The following is a 26,008-nucleotide window of genomic DNA, read 5'->3' as shown; positions in this document are numbered from 1 at the left end:
TAAATACCCCAGAACTTAAAACTCCTTCAGCTCCCACAGCCCGTTAGGAATTGCACTTATTTGGCATGGCTTCCGTGACATACCTCCTCTTTCAAATGAACTCTGGCTCTTTATGAAGCCTGCATCTCCTTCACTTACTTCTCTCTCTTATTCTGTGAGCCTTAAAAAAGTCGTCTAGAACGGTTGACACTTCTTATAGAAATGCCATCCTTCCCTGCTTCTGGATGGGCATCTCCTCACAGCTTTGACTCGTGGTCTGCTGAAATAGCCTTCCAACTTTTGAAAAGTAAACAGATTTGGGTGTCCCTTGTGGTTCAGGTACTTGGGTCATTGGTTGCACCCCAAATGTTCCTTTGGATGGGTGGCATTGAACACATATTTGAGCTGGCTACCAGCATATACTTTGCCAACTGATGTAAAGGCTGAATTTGAGAAGGCTGCACAGGATGGATGAACATGACTGAGAAATGCCTTACCTTTCCCTGGTCACACACACTGTCTAGAGCAGGGGTGTCCAAACTTTTCTCAACGTTTTTTACCAAGGGCCATATGCGGTAAAATACACAAACAGCCGGGCCACTCAGTCGAGGTGAAGTACATATTGCCTCACCTGGTTTGTTTAAGTAAACTAACTGTATTTTTGGAATTTGCTGCGGGCCAGTTAAAAATGGATTGTGGGCTGCAGTTGGTCCGCGGGCCGCAGTTTGGACACCCCTGGTCTAGAGCAACACTGTACAATAGAAATACAACATGATCCACAATTTTTAATTTCCTTGTAGACACATTAAAAAAGGTAAAAAGAAACAGGTGAAATTAGTTTTAATAACATTTAAAATTTAATCCAGTAAGTAAAAATACTGTCATTTCAACATATAATCAATATGAAAATTATTGAGATACTTGACATTTTTTGTACTAAGCCTAAGAAATCTGGTATATATTTTATACTTGCAGGACATCTCGATTTGGACTAGCTATATTTCCAATGCTTAGTAGCCACATGTAACTCATGGTTTCATGTTGGACAGCACAGTTTTAGAATGTCCAGGTGGTATAGGGAAATGTTATTCTGGGCCCACTCTATGTTCCAAATTAAACTGTTTAACCAATCAAGATAAAAGAGATGGAGTATATCCCTAGAGCTTTAGAAATGGTATTTTAAAAGTGTCTTGGTATTATAATCAGCAAGAGAATATAAGTAGTTATTAGGTTGGTACAAAAGTAGTTGCGGTTTTTGCAATTATTTTTAACCCTTTAAACCATAATTTCTTCTGCACCAACCTCGTATATGACCCCTAGCTGAAGCAGTAATTATTATTTTGTTCTCATCAAAGCTGTTCTTTGCTTATTTTTCTTGGATTAATGAGTTTAACAACTAACCCTGACAGACAATTTCAATTTCTGACATGTCATTTTATTCAGATCCCCTATATTTATTATGCCAGTAGGAAAGAATTAAATATCTGTATAAAAAATAATAACATGTATTGAGAGCTTGCTATATGCTAGACGGTTGACATGTGTTACCTTATTCAATCCTGGAAAGAACCATATGAAGTAGGTTCTATGATTATTGCCATTTTTCAGATGAGGAAACAGACATTCAAGTTGCTAAGTAAACTTTCCCAAGATTACGTATCTGGCAAGTGGTGAACTCATACAGGTGGATTCCAGAGCCCACACTTCTAACCATAAACAGCACTTTCTGGAAGTATTAATCTAAAATTTGACATTTTCCAAAATTGTTCAAAGTTCTGGTCTCCTTTTAACATGTCCACTCTAAGCCCCCTTGCTTTTGAGCATTCTGGCAAAAAATGTGTCTTTTGTGGGGTGAGATCAGTACATTTAAAGGCTTATTTGAGAAATTTGGCCTCATTATAGATGGGTCAAGCCATTTGTAAATTGACAGCTAGAACTTGCCTTACAGTAGAAAAAAATCTTGAGGTATGATGTAAAAAAACCAAAAAAACAAGTTAAAATAATAACATGTTTTAGAACTGATAATAAGTGAGTTCACAACAATTCTGTTTATTTAAAAGTCATACCTGTATTGATAGAGTTAAAATGATGTTCTATTAGGTAATAAAAAGCAAGGCTATCCTACTTTTTAAAAAATCCCATCTTTAATTCATTGTTTTTGCAATTTGATCATTATAAAATGTAATTTAAATGTTTTAATTCTGGATTAAAATTTCTCAAAGTGAAGACAGATCTGGTCTGCCATTTTCATGTGTGCCAGATAGTTATGAATTTTGCTGGTTTCTGCATCTGGGCCTTAACACAATAAATGATTATACAGGTTTAGAATATATACTTTTTCTTTAATATGTAGTAAAAATTTATTTTCCCTTTATTAAATTGTAAGTCTTTTCAGGACAGGCTGTACATTTCCTGCTTACTTATCAAGTTGCATATGTTAAAATATGCTGTTGTCTTCCAATCTGAATTGCTGTAATTTTGATATATCAAAGAGGCTGGTGGGAGTTCAGAGTGATACTTCAAACTCATATTTCTTGTGTCAGAATACCGTGCTTGCTTTTTAATGTTGTCAAGGCCCATCTCAGAAAAGTACTAACATTTGAACCAATCCCTTGACAAATTAATAAGGAAGGGATTTCAAACTTTAACTTCACAAAAGAGGATAACTTTTGAAACTGCAAAATTCTGTACAAAGAAGTTACAAAGCAATCTATAGAAGTTGACTCTGCTATAAACTAGGCAGAAAGGAGGGGTTAAAATTTTCAGGTCTTACAAACATACTGATTCAGCCCTGTTCTGTTTATCTGTAACTCTAATAGTGTATGGAGTTGAACTCTGAAAGTTCTAGAACTTTAAAAAAACCTTTTAATTTTATTCATTGCCTTGAGAGGAGCACTGAGAAAGGAAGTGAGAGGGCACAGCTTTGAAGAACTGGCAACTTGGCCTCTCCTCTCCCCCTTTCCACCCCTCCCCCACTATCTTAGCTATTTGACCCGATTAAACAACTTTGGGATGGTAGCCAGATTTCTGTATGCTAATGAGGCCCCTATTCAGGATTTAGTGCGATTTCATCCACCCGGACCTTCCCGTGGAAGCCTGGCTTCACAGAAATTTCCCAGTTTTGTTAGGGGTTCGCCACTGACGTGAAGCAGACACAGATTGAACACCTCGGGTCACATCAGATTATTCATTAGCAAATTCTTTTCACCTATCTAAAGTAGTGAAAGGTGACGCCAGAATCGCATGTGCTACTCACCAAAAGAAGTTCTGGCAACACCCAGTCTAGGTTCTACAACTTCTGTCTAGTTACTTGCATTCCTATTAGCAAAATACGTTTCCGAAAGTTTCCTTAAACCTCCCCTGCCCAGGTCAGAGTGCCAGGTCTCACTCGACTTTCCAGTCGCCCGGAATCTGATCATTGCAGAAGTTTCTAGTGTGTGTGTGTATGTGTACAACAGAAGAGACGGTAGTGGGGAACCACGCGGAGTGACCACCGCGCATTATTACGTAATGAAAGCCCCGGCGGCTGGAGAGAGCCGGCCTGACATTGAGACATTCCAGGGGGTGGGGAGTTGCTGTCCTGGAGTCGCCAGGAACGGCGGAGGCAGTTCCAAGAAACCGAGAGGAAGGTGGCCGAGATAAAGAAAACACTTCGGGAATGAGAATACTAAAAAGCTGCAGGACCCAGAGCACTAGCAAACGGCTGGGCACGTGTAGTAATTTGTTAGAAGAAACGGCAGCCTTCCAATTTTTGCCCGGGAACAACGGAATTTGCCCTTTGGGGTATTAACAACGTAATAGCAAAGCCAAAAGCTAATGAATGGAGTTCAATGGTTTGTTGAAAATATTTCTGCCCGAGTGCAAACTCTCTTGCAGTTACTTAGAAAGTAGGGACTCAGACCAAAACCAGAATACTCTCCCGTGCGTTTCCACTTTCCCCGATCCGAAAAGGAGCTGCTCGCGTGGTACTGCCCCTTTAAGACCTGCTCGCTCTCGGGCTCTACAAAAGGGAGTGACCTCTGGGCTTTGACAGCTCCCCTAATAACTACCACCGTGCAGACCCCGCCCACCTGGCGACCGGTTGCGCCGATTGGCCAGCAGGCCGGTATCCTGTGCGCTGATTGGCTCGCCGCTTCCCCTGAGCGAACCTTTAGAACTCTGAGACAGACAATATTCTGTTACATTGTAGCAAAATGGCGACTGTCATTCACAACCCCCTGAAAGCGTAAGTAAGACTAAAAAATGTACATATTCCGCGTGGTTTCAATATGAAAAAAAAGGCGCCTTCTGCGTGCCCAGCGCTGCCAATGCACTGCACTTGCAGGCGCTTGCAGCCGTGGCGGGGCTTCTCTCTTTTCTTTCAGCTCTTACTTGTTCATCTTTTTTTTCCCCCCTCAACGCGTATAAATGTTAGGAGATGCAATTAACAAGAAGAAAATTGTTACATTTGTGTTCTGCTTAATTGGCGGACGGAGAGAGAGATGGGATGTCGGCAGGGGAGCCTGGCGCTCGAGCGCTCTGCAGCTAGGGGGTCGTGGGCAGCTCGGGGACAGCACCGTCCCCCGAGTGCCCGGCCTCGCGTGGCGCAGGGGGCGGCCGAACTGGGGTAGAGCGCCTGGCAGGGGCCGCCTGGGCGCACTTGGCTAAGCCCCGCATCTCCGGAGCCCGCGGCCCCCGCCCGGCAGCTCCGTCCGCCCGGGCGAGCAGATCGCGGCAGCTCTGGAGTTTGCAGGGCGCTCTCCGCCTTCCGATGGCTGGCAGGGAGTTTGTGCTAACCTCCCGGAGTTGCGAGGACCGCAGGGGGAGCAGCGGGTCCCGGGAGCCCTGGGGCCCAGGTGGTTGCCCGCGGCTTTCCTGCTGGGGCAGCCCCAGGAGCGTGACGGGGCTCCCGGCGGTCGCTGGTGTGTTTGTGGGCGAACTGGCTGTAGTAAATTAACGACTCGGGTTAACTTGCGGTTGATTTGGAGTCAGGGAAGCTGCAGGTCTCATGAATGGTGTTCTCGCCTTCTCTGGATGAAAAGCCGAGACTGGTGGAGAGGCAGCTTGGGGCTCCCGGCGCGAGCAAGGGGCAGGTGCCTCTGGCCGCCGCCGGGAGACTTTGAGCGGACGCCCAGATCCGGGACGGAGGGGGGAGGGCTGCGCGAGGACACGCGGGGGCCAGTCCCCGGGTCCGACAGCCAATTCCTGGTTGCCTGCTTCCCTCCTCTTTTTTATCCTGGCTTCCTTCCTTCCTTCCAGTCGGTGGAACTGTGAAGCCGCTAAGTCCGCTCGCGATTGCGGAGCTGGGGGTGGCTTCGGAAAACTAGCGTCGCTCTAAAAGGGGTGCTATTGGCAGCGATGTTGGCAGAGGGGTGCGCCCTCCAGATGAAGGCGCGACGTGGATGGGGGTCTGCGCCCGGGGAACGGGGTCTTCCCAGCTGGGCTGGGAGACGCGGGAGAGGGGAGCGGAAAGGTGAGGGTGGGGGGGCGTTTGGAGCCGAATTCTCGCGGGTGCGTGGCAAATGCCACCTAGATTCTTTCAACTCCGCGCATCGGCGCCCGCATCCCGGGCTCCTACTGGAGTTGAAATCCAGGCTCACGCCGAGCGGCGCAGGGGGATTCCTCCTAACGCGAAGGAACGCACGGAGAAAATGGAACGCGTCGGCACTAGCTATCTCCCATCAGGAATAGGGAAAAGGGGTAAGAATGTCACAGAGTTTCAAACATATTACGTATATATGTTAAAGCTGCGGTTAAGAGGACGTTTGAAGCTGAGGCTGGTCAGAGAACAGCTCCCGGCATCAGTTCTGGCTCTGCAGCTCGGACACACTGCACTTGATCGCCACAGCCTTTCAGCCAAGAAAGAAAATGTTTTATGGCAGAATAGATGGGCGTAACTTCGCCGCGTCCTAGCTCCTGGTCGCTCGCTCGCGCTGCCATACCGCTGATGCTGTGAGTTTCTACCGAATCCGTGGCTGATTTGCTGTTTCCCCATTTCCAGCCGAAATCACATAATCGGGTTGATGCCAACTGGTAAACTCAAGTTAGAGAAATCTCACATGTGTGCCAGGTTTGTTTCCTATTGGGAAAGTGCTACCCTGGTTACCCTGGAGCCCGCTTACGCGCCGGCGGGCGCAATATCTGTACGCTCCAGGATTCTCCTGCTTGCTCCAGTGTTTTTGTTTTGTTTTGTTTTTGGACCGCAGAAGGGTGCGTGTTTGGGGAGGGCGTCTGTGTGGGGTATGGTTAGAGGTGGGGGAAGGGACAGAGAAGCAGTCTGGTTAGTGGAATTAGTTCTGATTATTTATACTTATACTTTATATAATTAGAAACAGTGGCAATGTGATGTGTTTGTAGTTATGTGTCGCCATACACTCACACACTAGCGGACACACAATACTCCTGCGGCTTTCTCTAGGTGGGAGTTGAATGGTCCTTTGTAATTAGCTGCTCCTTTTTGCACCCCAACCCCTTTCCCTGGGGGTGAGGGGGTATAAATAATACCCCTGACCAGCCGAGCCTCCTGAGCCCTGGACGGTTTTTAGACTCCAAGGCAGGAGCACACACGTCGTTATTGGAAGACCTACACCATCTGCTTTTATTTTTTAAAACAATTTGTTTAATAAAACATCTGATTTTTTCATTTGTTTCTAAAAGTTGCTGATCAGGAAACAATACACACGTGAATAAATTATGCATGGGATAAATTAGAACAAAGCACATAGACCAAGCAGAAAGGATAGATGGTTGTGGGAGGAGTGAAGCCGGGAGAATGGTTTGGAGAGCTATGTTTTTAGCCTCCTGTGTCCCCTCTGACAATGAAACTGAGCTGAACGACATTAGCATTTTCTGTGTACCTTCTGATTCTTTCTCTCCCCTTGAAAGAAAGAAAGAAAGAAAAAAAAGGAAAGAAAGAAAGAAAGAAAGAAAGACCAGAGACGCCCCCTATAGAAACTGGTCATACAAAGGTTTCCTCTAGGATTGGGGGACAAAGTGGTGGTAGGTAAGGTTCTGGGAAGAAACAAGCACAGGTTTCATGCAGCACCTCTGTAGGGCTCTGCCTACACTGAGTATGGACCATTTTTCATTTATACTAGCTTTTTCCACTTGGGACATTCAATAATTCAATAGCTCAGGTAACTGGATGGCACAATTTGAATCTCATTGTTTTGGGGTCTTCCTTAGGGCTCCAAACTCCTGGAGCCACATCTCTCAGGAGTTTGGCTTTCTTCCTGCTTGTCTTTGATCTCCCCTCAACTCCCTTTCTTATTCCTCCTCCTCGTACCCTTCACCCCCTTCTCTCTGAAGCTGACAGCCTGGCTTCTCTCTCTGTTGTTGCCTTTAACATCTTATTACTGCCCAACAGGGTGTTAGAGGCAGAAACTGGAGCTGCCTGTACTGATCAGATCACAAAGGGGCCTCAGCAGGTGGCCCCACAACCTGGCAGTCACATCTGGACAAATAGAATTTAAAAGCATCAATGGACATGTATAATGTGTAAGTGGGTATTACACGTTATTTAATTTAGCAGCTACATTGTCTGAGCCTAAATGTCTGAGCCCTCATTTATTGCAGTTACAAGCAAGGTAAGGGCCATGTGGTGAAGTAAACACATGTAGGTAACAGAAACATGGATTTGAGAAAGGCCTATATGTAAGTCAGTCACATTACATACTGTGTGTGTTCTGGTTGATTTCTGCGTACCTAGGAAGCATAACGGTTTTAATATAAATTCTAATCTTGCTATTCTAGTTTAGGTAAACCACCCTCCCTCAAATCTGCTATCAACACTTGAAACAACTTACTTTTATTAAGTTATGAAGCCCCTGGTTTGTATGCACTTAACTGGGAATGTCTGCCACCTTCTGCCAGACTTGATTATGCACATATGTATCTATTATTATAACTGCCTACTTAGAAAAGAATAACTGTTATTATTATTTAATTATTCCATATAAATCAAGAGGCTTTCTGTCAAGTAATTGTTTATAAAGAATGAGACCAGTAAACAATTTTCTCATGCTTATAACTAAACATACATAATTGAAACTTTCTTTTGTAAGGAGTTTTCCCGCACTGAAAGGTGTGTGTTTGTATCCGCTTTGTTATTGAGGACACAACTCTGGGAGAAGTAAATATACTGATATACTGACTTAGCTAAGGTCAAACAGCAGGTCGTGTGTGTAGATGGACCTTAAATCTTCATACCGTTATACACTGTGATCTAGATACACGCATTCTAAAGTGGTTTTGTGCCTGTGAAAGTTGTGTAATTGTTGCCGCTTAGAAGCCAGGCCTCACTCTTGCTATAGCCTCAGTTTAGATATCAGAGAGGAGGGGATAAGGGAGACACATTCCTGCTTCTAATCTCCTCTTAGCTGTTTCTGTTGGGGTGGGGGAATGAGGGGAGGTACTAAGTGGGGAACATTAGGGTTGGGACTTTGTGAACTTGCAGCCTTTTATGGACATTATTATAGTCCTTATGAAAGAGGACCCTCAGACATTTTAAATCAACAGAGGCCTAAGAACCACCTTCTCCATCTGCTTCTGGTTGCCACTGCAAAAAAGAAAAAGCCCTAAATTCTCCAAAGTTCGTTAGCACGCATTATTTTTCAGTCTGGTTTTGATGAGATACCGGTAAAGGAGATTAATTTCTGCCAGAATGTAAGTGGAGGCATTGTCACAGGGCAAATCTCTGAAAGTAGCCCTGCCCCCAGACCACCTGGGAGACATCCACAGATCATGGTGGAATGCGAACCTCAGATCCTTAAGGTGGGCTGAAATTCAGAGGCATCTTAATGGGAGACTTCTCATCTTCCTCTTTCTTTTTGGAAATATGCAGGTAGCTGGAATTTGGATGCATCTGAGAAAGACCATAATGTCTAAAGCTGTTTCAGAGCCATCTGCTCAGATCAATGCAAAAAAGAAAATGTCACAGTCAGCATGCTTTGTTTTGAGCAGGCACCAGAAAAAGAAACTGAGGCTGATTTTCAGTTTTCAAAGTGTAGCCACGCTGAGTGTAGTGGTGGTCGGGCGCGAGGTCATAACAAGGCACCAGAATCCAGGCCTGTTTATTATCCCAACCTCTGCAAAGTAACTCGTGGTTTTTGAGTATTCGGAAAGTCACTGGAACACAGAAATGTAGCCAAATGTGGCAAGCCCTTGGCCAAAGAAATGCCACACTACTGGAATAACTTTTGCCCAGGCAGGTTTCCCTGCAGGGCCTATGTAAGCATGACCCTAGTTTTAAATAGTCTTTAAATATGTAGGTATTTAACAAGGAAAGATAAAGAGTGGCCTCGGGGGTGGGGTGGGGATAGATGAGTGGATAAAACCATTCTGTGGTCTGGAACTCTGAAAAGATTGTTTAACACCAAGAGAGACTGATACTATGATCCATTGCAAGTTGGAAAGTTTACTTTAGCTGTGTGAGTGACTGAGGAGAGATGAGGTGTTGTGGTGTTTTTGTAATTTGTTTTTCTTATTGGTTCGGTTACTAGTGTTTCACAGTCTGTCAAACCATATGGATGAATGGAGCTTACATCGTAAAACTGTCACCAAAGGAAGGTTTTTGAAGCCTGTGATTTGCATCAGTTTTAAAAGCAGTGGTTAGGAGGTGTTGGGGGGTGGGAAAAGAGGGGCAGACTGTTTAGAGTTTCTAGGTAGTGTGTTTGTGAATAGTAGTGGGGAGGGTGGCAAGGGAAGAGAAGCCTTGAGGAGGCTAAAATTTAGCAGCTATGTTTGGAAGCAGGAAGGGGCGAGGGGATTAGGCTCAGAGCTTCTAATAATGGGGTTCAAATAGCCCACATTGAGTCCTCCACCACCAAGGCCTCCGTTCTGAGCCCGGGAAACAATGATGGTACATGTCTAACCCTTTTGCCACCCTCTCCATCCTCCCTGAATGCAGAGCCTGGTCATCTTAGGTTGCTGTAAAATGAGTAAGTTTATTGTTGTTACTTCGAAAATCTGCTGTTTGTGTTAACCGCAATTGGAAGCTCCACCAGAAAAGATTTTCCAGTCCCCAAACTTTCACCTGCCATCACTGTGGCTGGATCTCAAACTCTCAAACTCTGTCCCTCTTCTTAGTGCACTTCTCACCAGTGCCTAGTGTTTTGTAGCTGTGACTTCAGAGTAATGGAGGAGAAAAAAGAAGCAGCTCGGGGAGAAGAATCCAGAGCCTTGAGCTCTGCAACCAGCCAGCTATGTGATCTTGGACACAACTTCTCTGAGCTGCATAGTCCTTGTCTGTAAGATGAAGGTGATATACCTTGATTGCCCGAATTCTGTTCAAGTCAAAAACTTTGTGGCACTTACTATGGTTAGTTAGGACAGGAGGACAGCTAGGGGCCAGAGTTCAAAGTCTTTCAAAGTGTGGCCCTAAAGAAGGGTGTGGCTCTTAAGGTGGGAGACTCTGTAGTTTCATTTTCTCTGGTCCAGTCTTGCCACATTGTGCTACCTCTTGGGGTTCTAATCGGCAAGGAACTTCCTCTCCCTTCTCAGGGCCTAGGGCTGAGGACCAGGTGGTGGACCATTTAGAACGTGGGCTTTGCTTCTGATTTTCTATTTTGAACACTTTTCTTCTCAATAACACCCCAAACAGAATGGAGAGAAGAAAGAGAAGTGGGAAGACTAATTGGTGTATTTTGCTGTTTATAAGCACTCAGATAAAGTTTTTGGTTGTAGTAAAGACTGGAATTACTGAGAATATCTGTGGTTTTTTTTTCTCACTCTTTTCTCTAAACGTATGGAAGGGGAAGCATGTAAAAGATTTTTCTCCTGGATTTCATGGATTCACATCTCTGTGGACATGCCCTCTCCTCCACCATGGCACCCATCCCAATTAACATGAAAACAAAGTGCTTATTTCATTCCCATTTGGGCAGCTGCATATACCTGGCTGTTCAGAGAGCTGAAGTAGGTGGAACTGTACTTATGTCTCATTGAGCTTCCTCTAGTGTACCCTGTGTTACTGCTGAGGAAATGGAGGTCTCCCGCAGACACACAGAAGCTGGCCCTCCCTGGCTGGGTATTAGCAGTGTCTAAATTGGAATTCACTGCCTCTCCTTCAGTGACATGCCTCTAGAACATCCCAGGTTCCTCTGGGGTCACTGTTATTAAGCTTTTCTTTGGTTGAAACCTCTCTTGGCAATTTTCTGTAAGCTTAAAGGAGGAAGAGGGGGTTGTAAAACCCATGAGAGAATTCACAGAAGCCTAAATTGTGAGACTTCGGCAAAATGAAAGAAAAAATAGTCACTCTGATCTTCAGCAGAAAGAGGCAGCCATTAATTTTTTTCCTCTAATTGTAAAAAAAAAAAAGCGTTTTTACCATTTTAACCATTTTAACCATTTAAATGTATAATTCAGTGACATTAAGCAAGTACATTCATAATGTGCAACCATTGAGACTATCCATCTCCAGATTTTTTTATCATCCGAAACAGACACCCTCCCCCACGCCTATCCCTGGTAATCACCATTCTACTTTCTGTCTCTATGAATTTGCCTATTCTAAGGACGTCATATAAGTGGAATCATGCAATATTTGTCCTTTTGTGACTGGTTGATTTCACTTAGCATAATGTCCTCAAAGTTCATCTACTATGTTACAGCATGTGTCAGGATTTCCTTTTTATGACTGAATAATATTCCATTTGTGTATATACCGCATTTGTTTATCCATTCATCCAATGATAGACACTTGGGTTGTTTTCCCTTTTTGGCAACTGTGAATAATGCTGCTATGAACATGGGCCTAGAAGTAGCTGTTTGAGTCTCCGCTTTCAGTTCTTTTGGGTATATGTCTAGGTCCCCTTCATTTTTAGACTCTTTAAAATGTAGGGACTACGTTTCTAGATAGTACAGGCAACCCCACCTTATAAACTTAAAGAAAAATAGTGACAGTATCATAGAATTCAACTTCTTTGTCCCCCTCCCCCGTAGGGATACGATTATTTAAGGGGGGAGTAGGGAAATGCCCTGGAAACCCAGAAACTCGCTTCCCTCTTCCTCAGCCCTTGTTCCCCTCCCCTGAGAATAGGGACTCCCTGGAAGGTCAGGGTTTGGGTTTGGGGAGGCTCCAGGTGCTTAGCAGTCTTAGTCACCTGTTGGGTCTTGGAGTAAAGGTCTCCTAGGCAGAGAGGAGGTTCCATCTGGTAACGGGGTTGAGAGATCACCTAGGATGACAGGACAGCTTGAAAGGCAAGAGTTAGTAAACTAGGCCTGTCTTTTCATATAGTGAAAAAAGCTTCTTTTTTTTTTTTTTTTTTTTTTTTTTTTTATTGGGGAAGGAGTACAGGACTTTATTGGGGAACAGTGTGTACTTCCAGGACTTTTTTTTCCCAAGTCAAGTTGTTGTCCTTTCAGTCTTAGTTGTGGAGGGCGCAGCTCAGCTCCAGATCCAGTTGCCGTTGTTAGTTGCAGGGGGCACAGCCCACCATCCCTTGCGGGAGTCAAACCGGCAACCTTGTAGTTGAGAGGACACGCTCCAACCAACTGAGCCATCTGGGAGCTCAGCGGCAGCTCAGCTCAAGGTGCCGTGTTCAATCTTAGTTGCAGGGGGCGGAGCCCACCATCCCTTGCAGGACTCGAGGAATTGAACTGGCAACCTTGTGGTTGAGAGCCCACTGGCCCATATGGGAATCGAACCGGCAGCCTTCGGAGTTAGGAGCATGGAGCTCTAACCACCTGAGCCACCGGGCCGGCCCCTGAAAAAAGCTTCTGTCTCCTTTCTCTTCCCTTCCCCTACACCCAGCCCTGCTTACCACCCCCACCCCCACCAAAATGAAATAATAGATGTGAAAACATTTCAGAAGGTGTAAAATACAAATGTGAGGCATTATTAGGAGAACTGCAGTTTCCTGTAGCTGACAGAAGCCTTCTCATAGTCAGCAATACCTCATATATTAAACATTATTTTAATATATTAAAACGAAAACAAGTGAAATGAATCTGGCATTACATATCATGTGTAACCATTGTTTCTCAGGAAATGCGAAGCCTTACTCATCCAGCTGTGTGTAAATAGCTCTGGGATGCAGTGGGATTTCCCATTGTCTGGGTTTGAAATAGGTGAGAATATGAGCTCAAGGGAAGTCCTCATTTCATTTCCCATTGGCTGCCATGAACTGAGTCCACCTTCAGAATCAGGGGAAATGGGAAGCTTGGAGGGCAGAGGGACTCCTGGGAGAGGGAAGGGGTGAAGGTGGGGCTGGAGCTTAATTTTGCTAGTGCACAAGGAGGGTGAGCTGTTGACCTAGGAGATCAGCAACAAGAATTGATTCTTTACACAAAATAGACTATGGAGAGCACAGTGATGGGGATCAGATCTCAGAATTGAAGTTACATTTTGGTTGCCAGCCTTGGAAATGCTTCAGGTTCAAGTTTGCTGCAGAACTACAACATTACTTTATAAAAGCAAATTGTGAAAAACATCATTCACACTCCCCATTCTCCTCAACTAATGACTCTTTAAACATCTTTGTGTGCTGCCAGTTGAGCTCAATGAGAACTGTCCCACCCTCTTTGGAGCGTTGTAATCCTGCCTGGCCAACAACTGACTGCCAGCCTGCCCCTCAGAACTAAGCGGCATACTACCCTCTCTCCCTGCATCTAGGAGCTTCCACTCCAAGGAAGGCCTCCAGTCTGTCTGTTTCTCCTTCCAGTCCCTTGTTTGGCCGGGCAAAGTAAGTGCCTGTAAACCAGAAGCCTTACTTCTCCCCTAGGCTTCTCCTAGAGAAACCACTGTCAGTCGGGGGTGAGGGGCTGTGGGAGGCAATGTGGTGCTGGGGATGGGGGAGTGGGAGTGGAGAGAATATATTCTCTCCTGCTAATTATTTTCCCCGAGGACTTAGCCAATGCAGAACCACCTATTATCATGGGAGTGCTCTATGGTGGTTCTGCCTGTGATGAATGCTAAGTAGAAACAAGCAAGAAAAATTAACAGGCGGCTGCTTCTGTCCACCTAATTAAAATGCATATCCAAATGCATAATTCCTTATGTTTCCCCATGCACACACTCCCCTTCCAATCCCAATTCTATGGAGCAGAAAAAAAAAACATTTTCCCCCCAATCATTTCTCTTGATTATATCTCCATCAAGGAAGAACTGGAGGGGTCCCTTAGACTAGGAAAGGGCTGTTCTTATAACACTTTTAAAATCTCTGGGTTTTTATTTAGATTGAGCCCGAAAATGCTGAACTATTTCTTGTTTAAAACGAAAAACAAAAACTTTATCTGACTGCAGAAAAACGATGGAAAGGAGTAGAGAAAGAAAAGGGGAAAAAATAGAAAGCAAGAAAAAAAAGAAAGTTCCCACCATTTCTGCTGACCTTTTAATTTTGTGCTCCAAGTCTGGCTTGGGTCAGCAATACGAATTTGGGTCTTTTCTATCTCCTCTTGGTTCTTTCCTGGATTTTGTACTGCTTCCCACAGCCCCCAAAACAAACATAGCCCAGGGTTTTGTAGAGAGATTTGAGAAGATGTATCTACCTGTGCAGATCAGGTAGAGAAAGAGAAAAAACACACCACTACCACCACCACCACCAAGCCCCGCCCCCCAAAGCCTCTGCATTTGGGACTAGATCAGAGACGCAGACACCACAGTCCCAAGTACGTTTTGAGTCAAACAAACAATACCTCTTTAGCCTTATCTTCCTCCCTCTTTGTTCGCTGATCATTTTCTCCCCCTCAGAAGAACAACTTTATTCAGTGTCATAAAATATTTAATGAGACAGGAAACTTAAGTCACTGTGCTCAATTTGATGTCACTGCCACCTATGTGACAGCCCCTCCTCCCTGGCTAGCCCCCCCCCCCTTCTGAAGCCCCTGACTGCCCTCCACAGCCGCCCCAGCTGTTGATTTATCAGGGCCGGCTGGCTCAGCAGTGCATGGAGATTGCTTTTAATTAACTCTCTTCATTTTTCCCAATCTTCAGGGAGCAGCAGCCCTTTAATGATTTTAATATTTTATCTGGATTTATCTCGCCTTATTTGTTGTTTGACTTCCGCATTGGTTCTTCCCGAAGCTCTTTCCAGACTGATATATTTATTTGCCCCTTCCACCGACCCCCAAGACCTTTCTGGAGAAGGGATACTGATGGGTTCTGAAGAAGGCCCCGCCTTCCCAAGCTTTCTACCACCTGCACCAGGTCAGGCGCCTGGTGTTGGCCTGTGCAATGGTTTGGATTGGGACCTTCGTTTTAGTAATCCTAGTCTCACTTGAAGGAGTTTCTGAGCTTTTCATTTAAAAAACAAACAAAAAAAAAAACCCACAAACTTGGAATTTTAGAAAGAGAGATCTTTTTGCCTCTCTCGTTCTTGCTGCCTCTGTAAGGGAGGAAGCTGCCCTGGAAAGTGGGATAAAAACTGCTACCTGGGTTCCCCTTCAGCTGTAGTCTGAGGTCTGCAATCTTGCCCACCCCACCCTGACATAGGTCATTGGAAACGCTGCAGAATGGTGACTTTACGGCAGGGCTGGATGTAGCTGCGGTCAAGTCTGTGTGCTACTTTATTGTTCAGATGTAGCTGGGATCTGCTGAGCAACTGCTTGAAGAGTAATCGTAGGTACAGGCTGAAAAAGGACGTGCAGAGGCACCCGTTGCCTTCTCCTTCAACCCTCAGTTTCCCATCTCTGTGCCTGCTCCCCGGGGTGGGAAAACACACCACCACCTGCACACCTTCCCAGCTCCCCTTTCCAGCCTCCTTTTGGCTGCAAAGTCTGTTTCTTCCCCCAATAGTCCCAGAGTGGTTTGTCAGACAGAGTTTCGTGGGGGCTACTTTTCGAACTGGCTTGTCCACAAAATGCCCTTTTGGAATCTCAGTTTGGTGATACATCTTTTGCGTTATCCGTTGCTAGGCAACTGCCAACTAAAGTTGGAGCCTGATCTGGGGATTGCAGTGAATTACTCTGGGTGACTTGTATCTACATTTTGGGACTTGGCTCTGCAATCCAGTGTCTGGGAACAGGAGTTTGAGAAGACATTCTTCCATGAGCCTTTATGGAAAGAAGTATTGGTTTTTAAAGTCTAGCCCAGTGCCTCACAAACAAATGTTTATTTTGGTGATGAAAACGGTGATTTTTTTTTTCCCATCTCCTTGCACTCACCCCTTTAGCTCTGTCAGTTCTGAAAACCAATATGTTATGTGGGATCCTAAGCTCATATGTGGAGTACAGAGATGGAAAACTAGGGCTTCTGCACCACAGTCTGGTTGGTGTTCAGGCTCCTAGGTGTCCTACTGAGTGTGGCTTCTTCATTTTCCTTGTCAATGGCAGACCCTTTTGAGAATCCTGTGAAAGTTGTGGACTGTCTCCTCAGAAAAAAATTCACATGTGTGTGAACATCTCCGCGAGGAGCCCATCAGTGGATACCCTAGAGGTCCATGGGCTCCAGGTTAAGAAGCTCAGAATGAGAGATGAGGTGAACTTATTATCTTGAGGGTCTGCTCTGTATCCCTGCTTAGAAAGAGGGTGCCCCTCACGCTCCCCATGTAGTCTCACCAAAGGGCTTGCAGCTTCTCCAACCCTGCTCCAGGTATGCTTGATGAGCAGCCACTTTCTCATCGCCCAGATACTTCGAAGTCCCCTCTTTCCCACTGAGGCCCTTGCTGACCCTCGGGTAGAACTGGCCACACCTGCCGTTGGTCCCATAGTCCTAAGTATATTCTTCTCTCTCGGCCACTGAAATACTTTAGTCTGGTTAGTTAGAATGTAAGGCCCTGGAGGACAGACAGGGCCGCTGCCTCCCTTGCCTTCCTAGCCCCGGAATCTAGCATGGCAGGCGCTATCTCATAAACATATGTGGAATAACCAAGCAAAGGAAGCCGCCAGGCAGACACACTGCTTTTCCCGCCTAATTTGCTGCTAGCCCTTTAGAGTTGATGTTTCTCATCCTCTCCCTCCACTGCAGGAGTTTAGAAAAGATGTCAGAATTCCTTTTCCCAAATTCTTCAGTTTCAGGGGTGGAAACACTGGCCTTACTTGCATGTAGCATGTTCGGCTGTGATGAATGTCAGCTTTATTTATTTTGGCCCCTTGTTTCTTTACCACATCCTTGTAGATATAGAAAACGTGGATTTCCCCCTCTTTGGTCTTGGGAAATAAAGACAAGTCTTTCCGCTTTGTTCTTTTTCAGGGACTAAGTAAGTTAGGGCTTGTGACAAACCACTAGTAAGTCTACCATATTTTTATTAAGTGCCTGATGTGTGCTCAGCTGTGTGTGGGATTTCCTTTAGCCTTATTTATACCTGAGGACTTGTATGGGTTTTAAGATGGAGGAGACCAGAAGATGAGAATAATATACAGGTTTAGCCCAAGGCTGGAATCAGTGAGAGTCTACTGCCCGTTCTATTGAGTTTGGTGGTATCTGTAGTCCAGTGACTGTTTTCAGATACATACTCTTTGAGACATTGCCTGTTGTATACTTTCATAGTACCAATGCCTAGAGCAGGGGTGTCCAAACTTTTTTCAACGTTTTTTACCAAGGGCCATATGCAGTAAAATACACAAACAGCCGGGCTACTCACTCGAGGTGAAGTACGTATTGTCTCACCTGGTTGATTTACGTAAACTAAATATATTTTTGGAATTTGCTGCGGGCCAATTAAAAATGGACTGTGGGCCGCAGTTGGCCCGCGGGCCACAGTTTGGACACCCCTGACCTAGATAGATACAACTTTCCCTATGACTCAGTGTCCCAACCACATTCGGAGCAGATCAATTCACTCGACAATGAAACAAAAAATGATGTCCTGGGGATCATGTGAGGGCCTTTATTCCTCATATTGAGAGAGGGAAAAATACCTATCATGGTAACTTTGCCATGTCCTCTCACCTCTTTTCCACCCTCCCGATTGCTCAGTGTTGGGGCTATGTGGAAGAAGGTACCACCTGGAGAGACCTGGTTCTGTGTCAGGACGAAGGTGAAGACGGAGGTGGAGTTGGGCTACCCAAGTCAAGTTTTCATTCAGATTCTAGTCTGCTAGATCTCCTTCAACGCAGAAAGCCGGAGAAAATGCTGATGGTGCATGACACATGGGCTGTAGGAGCAGAACTGTACAAAAATGTTTGTCAACTCAGAAAGGTCATACTGTGCTAGCCCTTAGTTGGTCCTGGTGTGCAACCCCTCAGTGCAGAGGGCACACATGGGGCTGTCCCCTTGTTCGTGCTCGTTTCCTTTCTGGGCAGTCATCCCAGTATAACAGATACTTATACATATTCTGTCCTCATTTATATAATTACACACATCTCTGGGGGATAGGGAACAGGTTTGGATCATTCAATTTTAGGTCAGTTATGCACAAGGTAGCTGAGAGGAACACTGATCTGTAGAGATCTATGAAATGTGGAAAGTTCCCATAGTTCCCTGGTCCCAAACACACCAGGGGGCATTGTTTGCCATCTCAGGAGCTGGAGATCCCCGTCAGCTTGGTGGGCAAGTGGTGGCATAGAACCTGCCTGGCTGGTGAGTCTGAAGGTAGGAACCTTTCTGAGACAGAGCTAGTTATTGCTATCCTTGGAGCAATAGGATTCTTGTTTTTTTTTTTTTATTTGAGGATCTGCCAAACTGAGAGCACCCATTAAGGTTCTTCTTTTAGTGGTCATTTTTTTTCATCCATTACCTGCCTGGAATGTGTTCGGTTCCTGAGAAATACAGAATAAATGAAGCTCTGATGGGTAGAATAATATTATTGCCCAGTGTTGCCTGGAGTTCCTGTCTCCTTTGTGACCCAGATGAACTGTTGTAGACAATGGTAAAGCTCTGAAATGTTCCCACCTTTCTCCAAGACCCAGGATTGGCAGCCTTGGGCAGTTCAGCTTCCTGGCATTGCTCCTCCAGGCTCTATTGTAGCTTTTCAAATCCCCAGGTAGGAAAAGCCTGCTGGTTACCCTTTTATTTTTCTTTTGCATTCTTCTTTTTATTTTATTTCTTGACTCAGATCTAACTAAGCCTCTCCAGCATTCTCTGAACCCTAGACAGAAGAATAATTCACTTCATGCTTCATATCAAGGGTTGCAGCTCCAGCCTAGGTCTAATTCTGACTTTATGTCCTTTCATCCATGCCCCACTGACATCATACTCCTTCCCCCTTGTACAGCACCCCTTGATCAAAAAGCACCAAAGGGGCACAAAAAGAAGGAAGAGTATTCCACTTTGTCCCCAGGAGGGCACACTCAATCTTGTGAATGTGGGAGTGGGGAGAGGGAAGGGGGAAATGGGCAAAGACTGCACACAGCAAATGGGTGAGAAGAATGAGTGTATGAGGTTGCAAGGGAGGGAATAACCGGGCACTAAATTAGCAGTCCAGCCCCCGAGGGGGTCTGTGAAATAGGAAGAGAAAAGGGGGTCCCATGGTTGGGGTGTCAGAGAAGGTTTCAGGGAAGAGGCTGCTCTGAGCTGAATTGGGAAGGATGGTGGGATCTGGTCAGGCTCAAGGAGTGATGGAGGGTGAGGATGGAGAAGGTCAAGTGTAAAAGGTAAGTGAACAAAGATTTGAGAAGCATTTGAGTCATGCCTTAGAGAATCCCCTCCTTTTCTAGGGGAAGGAAAACCAGGTGGGGGGGAATTTGCAGAGGACAGCAAAAGGATTCCTGTGTCTGGATGGGAGTGGGGGCAGTGTGTGTGTGTGTGTGTGTGTGTGTGTGTGTGTGTGTGTGTGTCCGAGTCCATGGACAGACGGTAAAAATGGGAAATAGCCTGGGGCCAGGCTGGTTTGAGTAGAGCCATGGTTAGGCAGCCAGTTCCTGGGAAGTACTTGAACATTTCAGAGGCCAAAAGAGAAGCTTCAGGGGAGGTTGGGGTTGTCATCCTATGTCCCCCAAAGGGGAAGGGGAAAGGTTGCCCACCTCCAGAGGCTCCCACTTTCACTAAGGTTGAGCTGAATCCTGGTTCTTGGTTTCCTTGATCATGTGTTCGGGTCCTTTCCAGGGCATCTCCCAGAGGGGGTGGGGGTCGGGGGGATATACTGGGGGGCCTGTTTTGGTGTGAGTCTTCCATTTTAACAGGTGCAGGTCAGCTCTGGCCAGTAGATTTGCCAAGTGGGGTTAAAAGCCTGTCTAAATGCTGGAGCTAAAGGCCTTTTTCCCTTTCAATGCTTTAGTCACCACCCCTTTTCTTTAAAACAACAACAACAACCCATAAATGGTATAAATAAAAATATACAAATCCAGTCCAGGGCGGAAAACACGAAAGCTCACCGCAGTAGCTCAACTGAGTCTGGTGCTCCAAGGATGAGTTTCATGGTTCACATCAGGGGAGTGAGGCCGTAGGTCTCTAAGTCAGTGTTTCTTCCTGGGGGTGCTGAGGTGGTTTCTTCTGAAGGTAGTGCTTTCCCACTCCCACACAGGCACCCCCCATTACCCATTCAAACTCTCCACCTACATGTTGCCTACTCCATCCCAGAGGAAGGCCAAGGGTCCCAGGGAACCAACTTTCAGGGGGAGAGGGCATCCCACCAGTCTTTGGGATCCCTTCGAGTGAGTCTTGCAGTCTTTGAAAGTTCAAACACTGTCCCAGGGAGTGTGGCAAGCAGTGGCTGTGTGGCCTAACTTGGGTGCTGGCTCTGGAGTTGGAGAGTCTGGGTTCAAATCCAAGTCCCACGATCATGGGCAGGATTTCTAACCCTTCTGTGCCTCAGTTTCCTCATCTGTAAAGTGGGAATGATAGTTTCTGCCTTTAGAGGGTTGTTGGAGAATTAAGTGAGTTAATATATGTAAAGTGCTTAGAACAGTTGGCACATAGTGCTCTCTTAACATGTTTGCAGTGACCCTGTTTTTCCATCTGGAGAATGCAAAGACATACTAGCGGGCTTTCCCCCCCACCCCACATTGGCTTAGGAAAATGAGATAATAAGTAGGAGAAGTTCTGATTTTCTTAGAAGAAAGATGTTCTAGAACCTACGGCATTATTATTATTATTAATGTACTGTTTTAGAGCAAATCTGCTAGAAGAGACTTTGAGAAAGATTTATCTATGGGACACTTTGTCCAGTTCAGATTATTACGTGCTACCTAATTGGTGCTGATACCGGGTCCTTCTGAGAAAACAAGAATTTCACAGATGCAGAAACAACACACAAAGATGGACTGAGTCTGTGATGTGGCTGAACTCCTTGTTCTCACTTCCATTCACTGCTGCCCCCTCCTCCTCTGAGGAGAGTGCTTCCTGCCTAGGCGAGGATGCCCTTTGTACAGGTGGAGCAGGGCTCCGAAGTCCTTCAGACCAAGGTGGGAGGGAGTGGAGAGTTGGTCCGACGGTCCGACACACGGAGACTGTGGACACCTTGCTCACCTGCAGCCCTCTTGTCCCTGCGGGTGTATGTAGACACCTTCCCAGCACACACTTTTGGTAGGCAGTGATCTGTGCTTTTGACAAGCTGGCATTCCAAACTCCAGATCTTCCACACACCAGACCCCTATGTTATTTTTAACTGTCTCAAGTTTTTCCACGTGGTGTAATTGATGGGACTCGATAGCCTCGTCAGAGAACCTACACTTCAGCTTGTTTTGCATCCTTTGAATGGGAATGTGTCTGGTGACCAAGCAGAAAATCCTGTTTTCTGAATTGACTGTTCTAAATCTTCCCACCCGCCCTACCCCCCACTCATCGGTGGGGAAGAGAAGCAAACACAAAGATAACCTGAGCTCGCCTGTTTCTGTGTCTCCAGATAGGAGGGAGGAAGATCATTTCTGTCTGTGACCTTCTCCCTGCTCTCTCTGAGTTCTGATAATGAGGGACAAAGCTACATTTTCAGAGAGATAACAGGAAGGGCATTGAGGAGGTTGGCACACGGTCTCTTCTGGCCTTCTTTCTCAGCCCCCGTCTTCTCCAAGGGGTAAGTCACATTCTCATGGTCCTCTGGGGACAGCCTGGGACAGACGCTCTTATTTAAGAGCCTCAGCTTTATTGGTGTCCAGTGCCCACCAACCTGTGATAATTGAGAAAAGTCTCAGTTGCCCAAGTTCGGGAGAAAGTGTGCTACCTCACTATGCCCTGTCATTTGCATCCTGAATTTCCCCAACTTGTTTCTCATTTCTCTTCTTCAGTCACACGTCTTTCCAGACCATGGAGCTCTTGACATTTATCTTAGATTAGTTGAGCATGTACAACGTACCAGGTACTGTGTATACAATGGGTTTACAATGGTGAACAAAACCAACGTGGACCCTATTTTTATGGAGCTTATAGGTCAGTTCGGGAGACAGACATGAACCACATAAAAATATAAGTAAAAGTTGGATCTGTGTTATGTTGGAAAAGTCCAGAAAGACATAAGAGAGTATAGCAGGAGGAACTGTTTTAGTCTTGTGTGTTGAGGGAAACTCCTTGAAGAGGCAACATTTCATCTCAGGCAGAGGAACAGCACGTGCAAAGGTCCTGTGACATGATGGAGGGGACAAGGAAAGCAGTTGTAGTTGGAGTGCCAGAGAGAAAGGGAAAGTATGCTCAGAGAGGTCAGGAGGGGCTCGAACACACAGGCCCTTGATGTGTATTTTAAGGGTGTATACTTTCTCCTAAGAGCCATGGAAGGGTTTAAGTTAGAAACTGACTTGATCCAATTCACGTTCTAAAAATTTCCCCCTTGTGACAGGGAGACTTAGCAGTAGGGCCAGGGAAGGACCTCATGAGTGTGTTCTGAGGAGTATCTTCTGGGTCCAGTTTAGAAAATAAAAATGAGATGTGAGCACGTACTTGAAGGACCAGGCATTAGCTGCATAGGCTGTGACAACAGAGCTTTCCCTTTAACTGCTTTCCTCCTTCCTATCATTCCCAGTCCCATTTGATAGTTGAAAGAAACTGACACCCCGCCCCCATCCTTGGAAGTTTTCGATACTGTGACTAGATTGCTTTTCCTCTCAAGTACAGTCTGAAGCAGTTTGCCTCCCTCTGTTGTCCCTGCTGCGGGCGCCTTGGGGCTTCTCAAGGTGTGGCCTGAGGACTACCTCTGCGAGGGCAGCTCTGTGACTGATGTAAAGGTAGATTCCTGGGTTTTTCCCTAGACCTGCTGAATCAGAATCTCGGGGGTGAGGCCATGCCATCTGATTCTTATGCCTGCTAAAGCTTGAGAACCACTGTTCATCCAGCACTGCACATACACCAACAAATGTAATGATGCTTTAAATGGGTGTGTGGGGGGGTAAAATAGGTACCGAGTGCTTTCGAGACACAGATGGTCTTCTTGAAGCCTCACAATAATACACATGAGGAGACAGGGCTCTGGGAACTTCTTTGTCCTACTTGACATAGTTATAAAATGACAGCATTGGTGGGAGGAGGGGGCTCAAAACCGGATGTCTGTCTCCAAGCGCTCCACGTTGCCTCTTTCTTCACCCCTCTATTTTTCAGTGGGCAGGGTTCAAAAGTATTGATTTCTTACAATTTCCAGATGTAGTTCTTTTTAAAAAAAGATTCAGTACCTTTTTTGAGGGCTCATGAGATCCATCTAGAAAGTGAGTATCTAGTTAGTACATGAAAAGGTGGAATCAGGTGGGTTTATTGTAATTCTTATTAAAACTTTTTAGTATGGAGTATATCGAACCTATACAAAAGTAGACAGTATAGTCTAAAGAACCTCTGTGTATCTATCTATCACCCAGCTTCAACAGTCACAATGGGGGCAGGCAACGTTTCAGTTGTTGAGATTTTGCCCTGTGATCCTCTCATTTTTATTGCATGAAATACCAGATAGGAGAATGGGTAGCAGGAACAGAGAAGCTTTCAAAGTACTCCTACCGGTTAATGACCAAAGCTCTTTTGACTCTATTTGTTCCTCAGCAGTACAGCTAATAGGCAGAGGTGGGAATTATAGATCTAGGAAATACCTTGGAGACCACTGGTGGTCTCCCTCACTGTTTAGACGTGACAACAGAGGCCTAGCAACATCTGGGGAGAGCCTTCAGGCCTCACACAACTAATAAGAGGCAGAACTGGGCCTGGAATCGAGGTCCTCCAGCCCTGTCTTCCGTACGCACCACAGAGGGTCTCTTGGCATTTTTGCTCTGGGAGACAGAACCCTTGTGGTTGAAATGATGGTATTTAGCCATCTCAGCCTTTGCTTCCTCCTTGTGAAAAAGATTCTGGGTATACTGGAGGTCTTCTGGTCTGGCTAGAAAATACATCTGTGAGATGAGTACTGGTAGAAGAAAGGTGGGCCACATGCTCAATGTCCCTGCATGCCCTAAAATTCTAGAAGCTGTAGAATTTTAGGCAAAATATGACAAATTAGTGAGTGCCATTGATTTTCAGGGAAGAGAGAAACCAGTTTCACTGGCCAGGTTCATGGAGCAGCTGGAGGGAGTCGTGACAGGTAGAAGTTGGGATGCTGAGGAGAGATTGGTTCCCTGTCGGAGGGGAACCAATCTCTCAGCTCAGCATATCAACCAGCAATTATTTAGCATCTCCTGAAGTGGAAGGCTCTGTGACTTCACACCAAGAGGGATTCTAAGAAGCAGAGGATACAATATCTGTTCTCTAGGAACTTTCTGTCTAGTTGAGAGACAAGACATAGGTTGAATATTCATATAAGTGGAAAAGTGTAGGTTGATTTTTTTCGGATCAGCTTAAAGAAGAGTACAGTGGAAATCAAGAGCTGAATCACAAAACAACGTAGTACCGATATTAATGGCCATGTCCCCAATGTCTTCTGCGTCCACATGGCCATGTGCTGGATGCTGTAATAACTGCGTCATTACTCAGCAGCTTGGACAGTAATGGTGGTTAGATGGTTCCAGCACCATCTCCCAGACACCTACCTACCTGTACTCTGCTTGGCAGCCCTGGGTTGTGTGCTTTACACACAACTCATTTACTCCTGGGAAGCAGGTATGTTAACTATTTTACAGATGAGAAAACTCCAGAGAGTTTAAGCAACTTGCCCAAGACCCTCACGTGTGGACCTGAGACTGCCCATGAAATGAACTTGGGTTCCAAAAGGAACAGTGTGAATACGAACCAGACTGGGTGGCTGCGAGAGATAAGGCTAGACAGGTAATGAGGACCTGGTTAGAAACACCTGTGTGAAAAGTTTGGCGCTGATCCTGCAGGTGTTGAGGAATTATTTAAGGTATGACAGGATGGACGTTGATGGTGATTAATGGGCAGGATGGCTTGCGTGAGGAGGCTGTGGCAGGAACACAGGCTGAAGCCACTGGGGTTTATGGGAGGGGGTGGCGGTGGGAACGTGCCTGGTCAAACCAAGTAATGAAAATCCTCACAGCCCATCAAACTTAATTAAAATCAAATAAACACTCCAGCCAACCCACCTCATACCAAGTAGGGGTAGAGATTCCAGGTCGTTACTAGGGTATTAGTGCTGTTTTCAATATAGCTGCAGGGACATAAAGCTTCATTATTATATGACACTCGTAAAATAGAATATGCTCTGTGTTGATAGGCTCCTCTACACATTTATGGCTTCAGCCCTCAGCTAGGTCCTCGGTGCCCCATCATCATCTCTTTTCTCACCCCCTTTTCATTTCTTCCCATAGCAATTGTCCCAGTATTTTGCCATTTACCCAAAAACCCTTTCCAGCCTCTCCCTCTCCACAGATGATTTCACCCCAAACTTATTCAAGAAAAACCAAAGCCATGAAACAAATAACTTCACCATTTCTGCCCTCTGACTTGTCAGGGCAGAAGCCACTTCTTCAGAGGGGCCTCCCCTGCCCCCCCTCCCCATCTAATACTGGCCGTGTACCACTCTCCCATTACCCTTGTATATTTTTCTTCCACAGTGCATACAGCCATCAGAAATTATCGTTATGTATTTGTTCACCCATCTTTTGTCTGGCTTTCGCCTTGGAAGGTAAGTTTCAAGAAAGCACAGACCTTGCCTGCCTTGGGCCTGCAGCAGCCACAGTCCCTAGCCACTTAAGAAGTGCCCGGGACATGGAAGTTGCTCAGAAATAGAAATGAATGAGGGAATTCCCATGGCTCAGTCATGATTCAATATCCCATTATTTGATCTTCCTCTCTCTTCCTGACTATCCTACTGCCTACTCCACTCCACCTGGATGTACCCCTCAAACTTACATCCTAAATGCATTGTTCTTCTTCCTC

At 45.6% G+C, this 26,008-nt stretch overlaps 1 protein-coding gene across 7 annotated transcripts in view; it reads left to right on the top strand.

Annotated features, from left to right (window-relative positions):
- The first annotated feature begins 4,115 nt into the window (after nucleotides 1-4,115).
- Nucleotides 4,116-26,008, top strand: part of DPF3 (double PHD fingers 3) — a 254,843-nt gene continuing 232,950 nt past the window's right edge. For 4 of the 7 annotated variants that reach the window (XR_013993331.1, XR_013993332.1, XR_013993334.1 and 1 more), the window contains exon 1: nucleotides 5,829-5,910. Coding sequence is in view for 3 of the 7 variants with exons in the window: in XM_081048236.1 (XP_080904362.1) it covers nucleotides 5,846-5,910 (65 nt within the window). In the remaining 4 variants the exon portion in view is untranslated. Of the gene's footprint in view, nucleotides 4,205-5,828; nucleotides 5,911-26,008 lie in introns of those variants that run through there. The other 3 variants (XM_081048238.1, XM_081048237.1, XR_013993333.1) reach the window with 2 other exon arrangements.

The sequence above is a fragment of the Rhinolophus hipposideros genome, assembly GCF_964194185.1.
Source record: "Rhinolophus hipposideros genome assembly, chromosome: 5".
In the NCBI taxonomy this organism is placed as follows: domain Eukaryota; kingdom Metazoa; phylum Chordata; class Mammalia; order Chiroptera; family Rhinolophidae; genus Rhinolophus; species Rhinolophus hipposideros.
The sequence above is the reverse complement of the archived record's forward strand: the minus strand, read 5'-3'. Positions and strand labels throughout refer to the sequence as shown.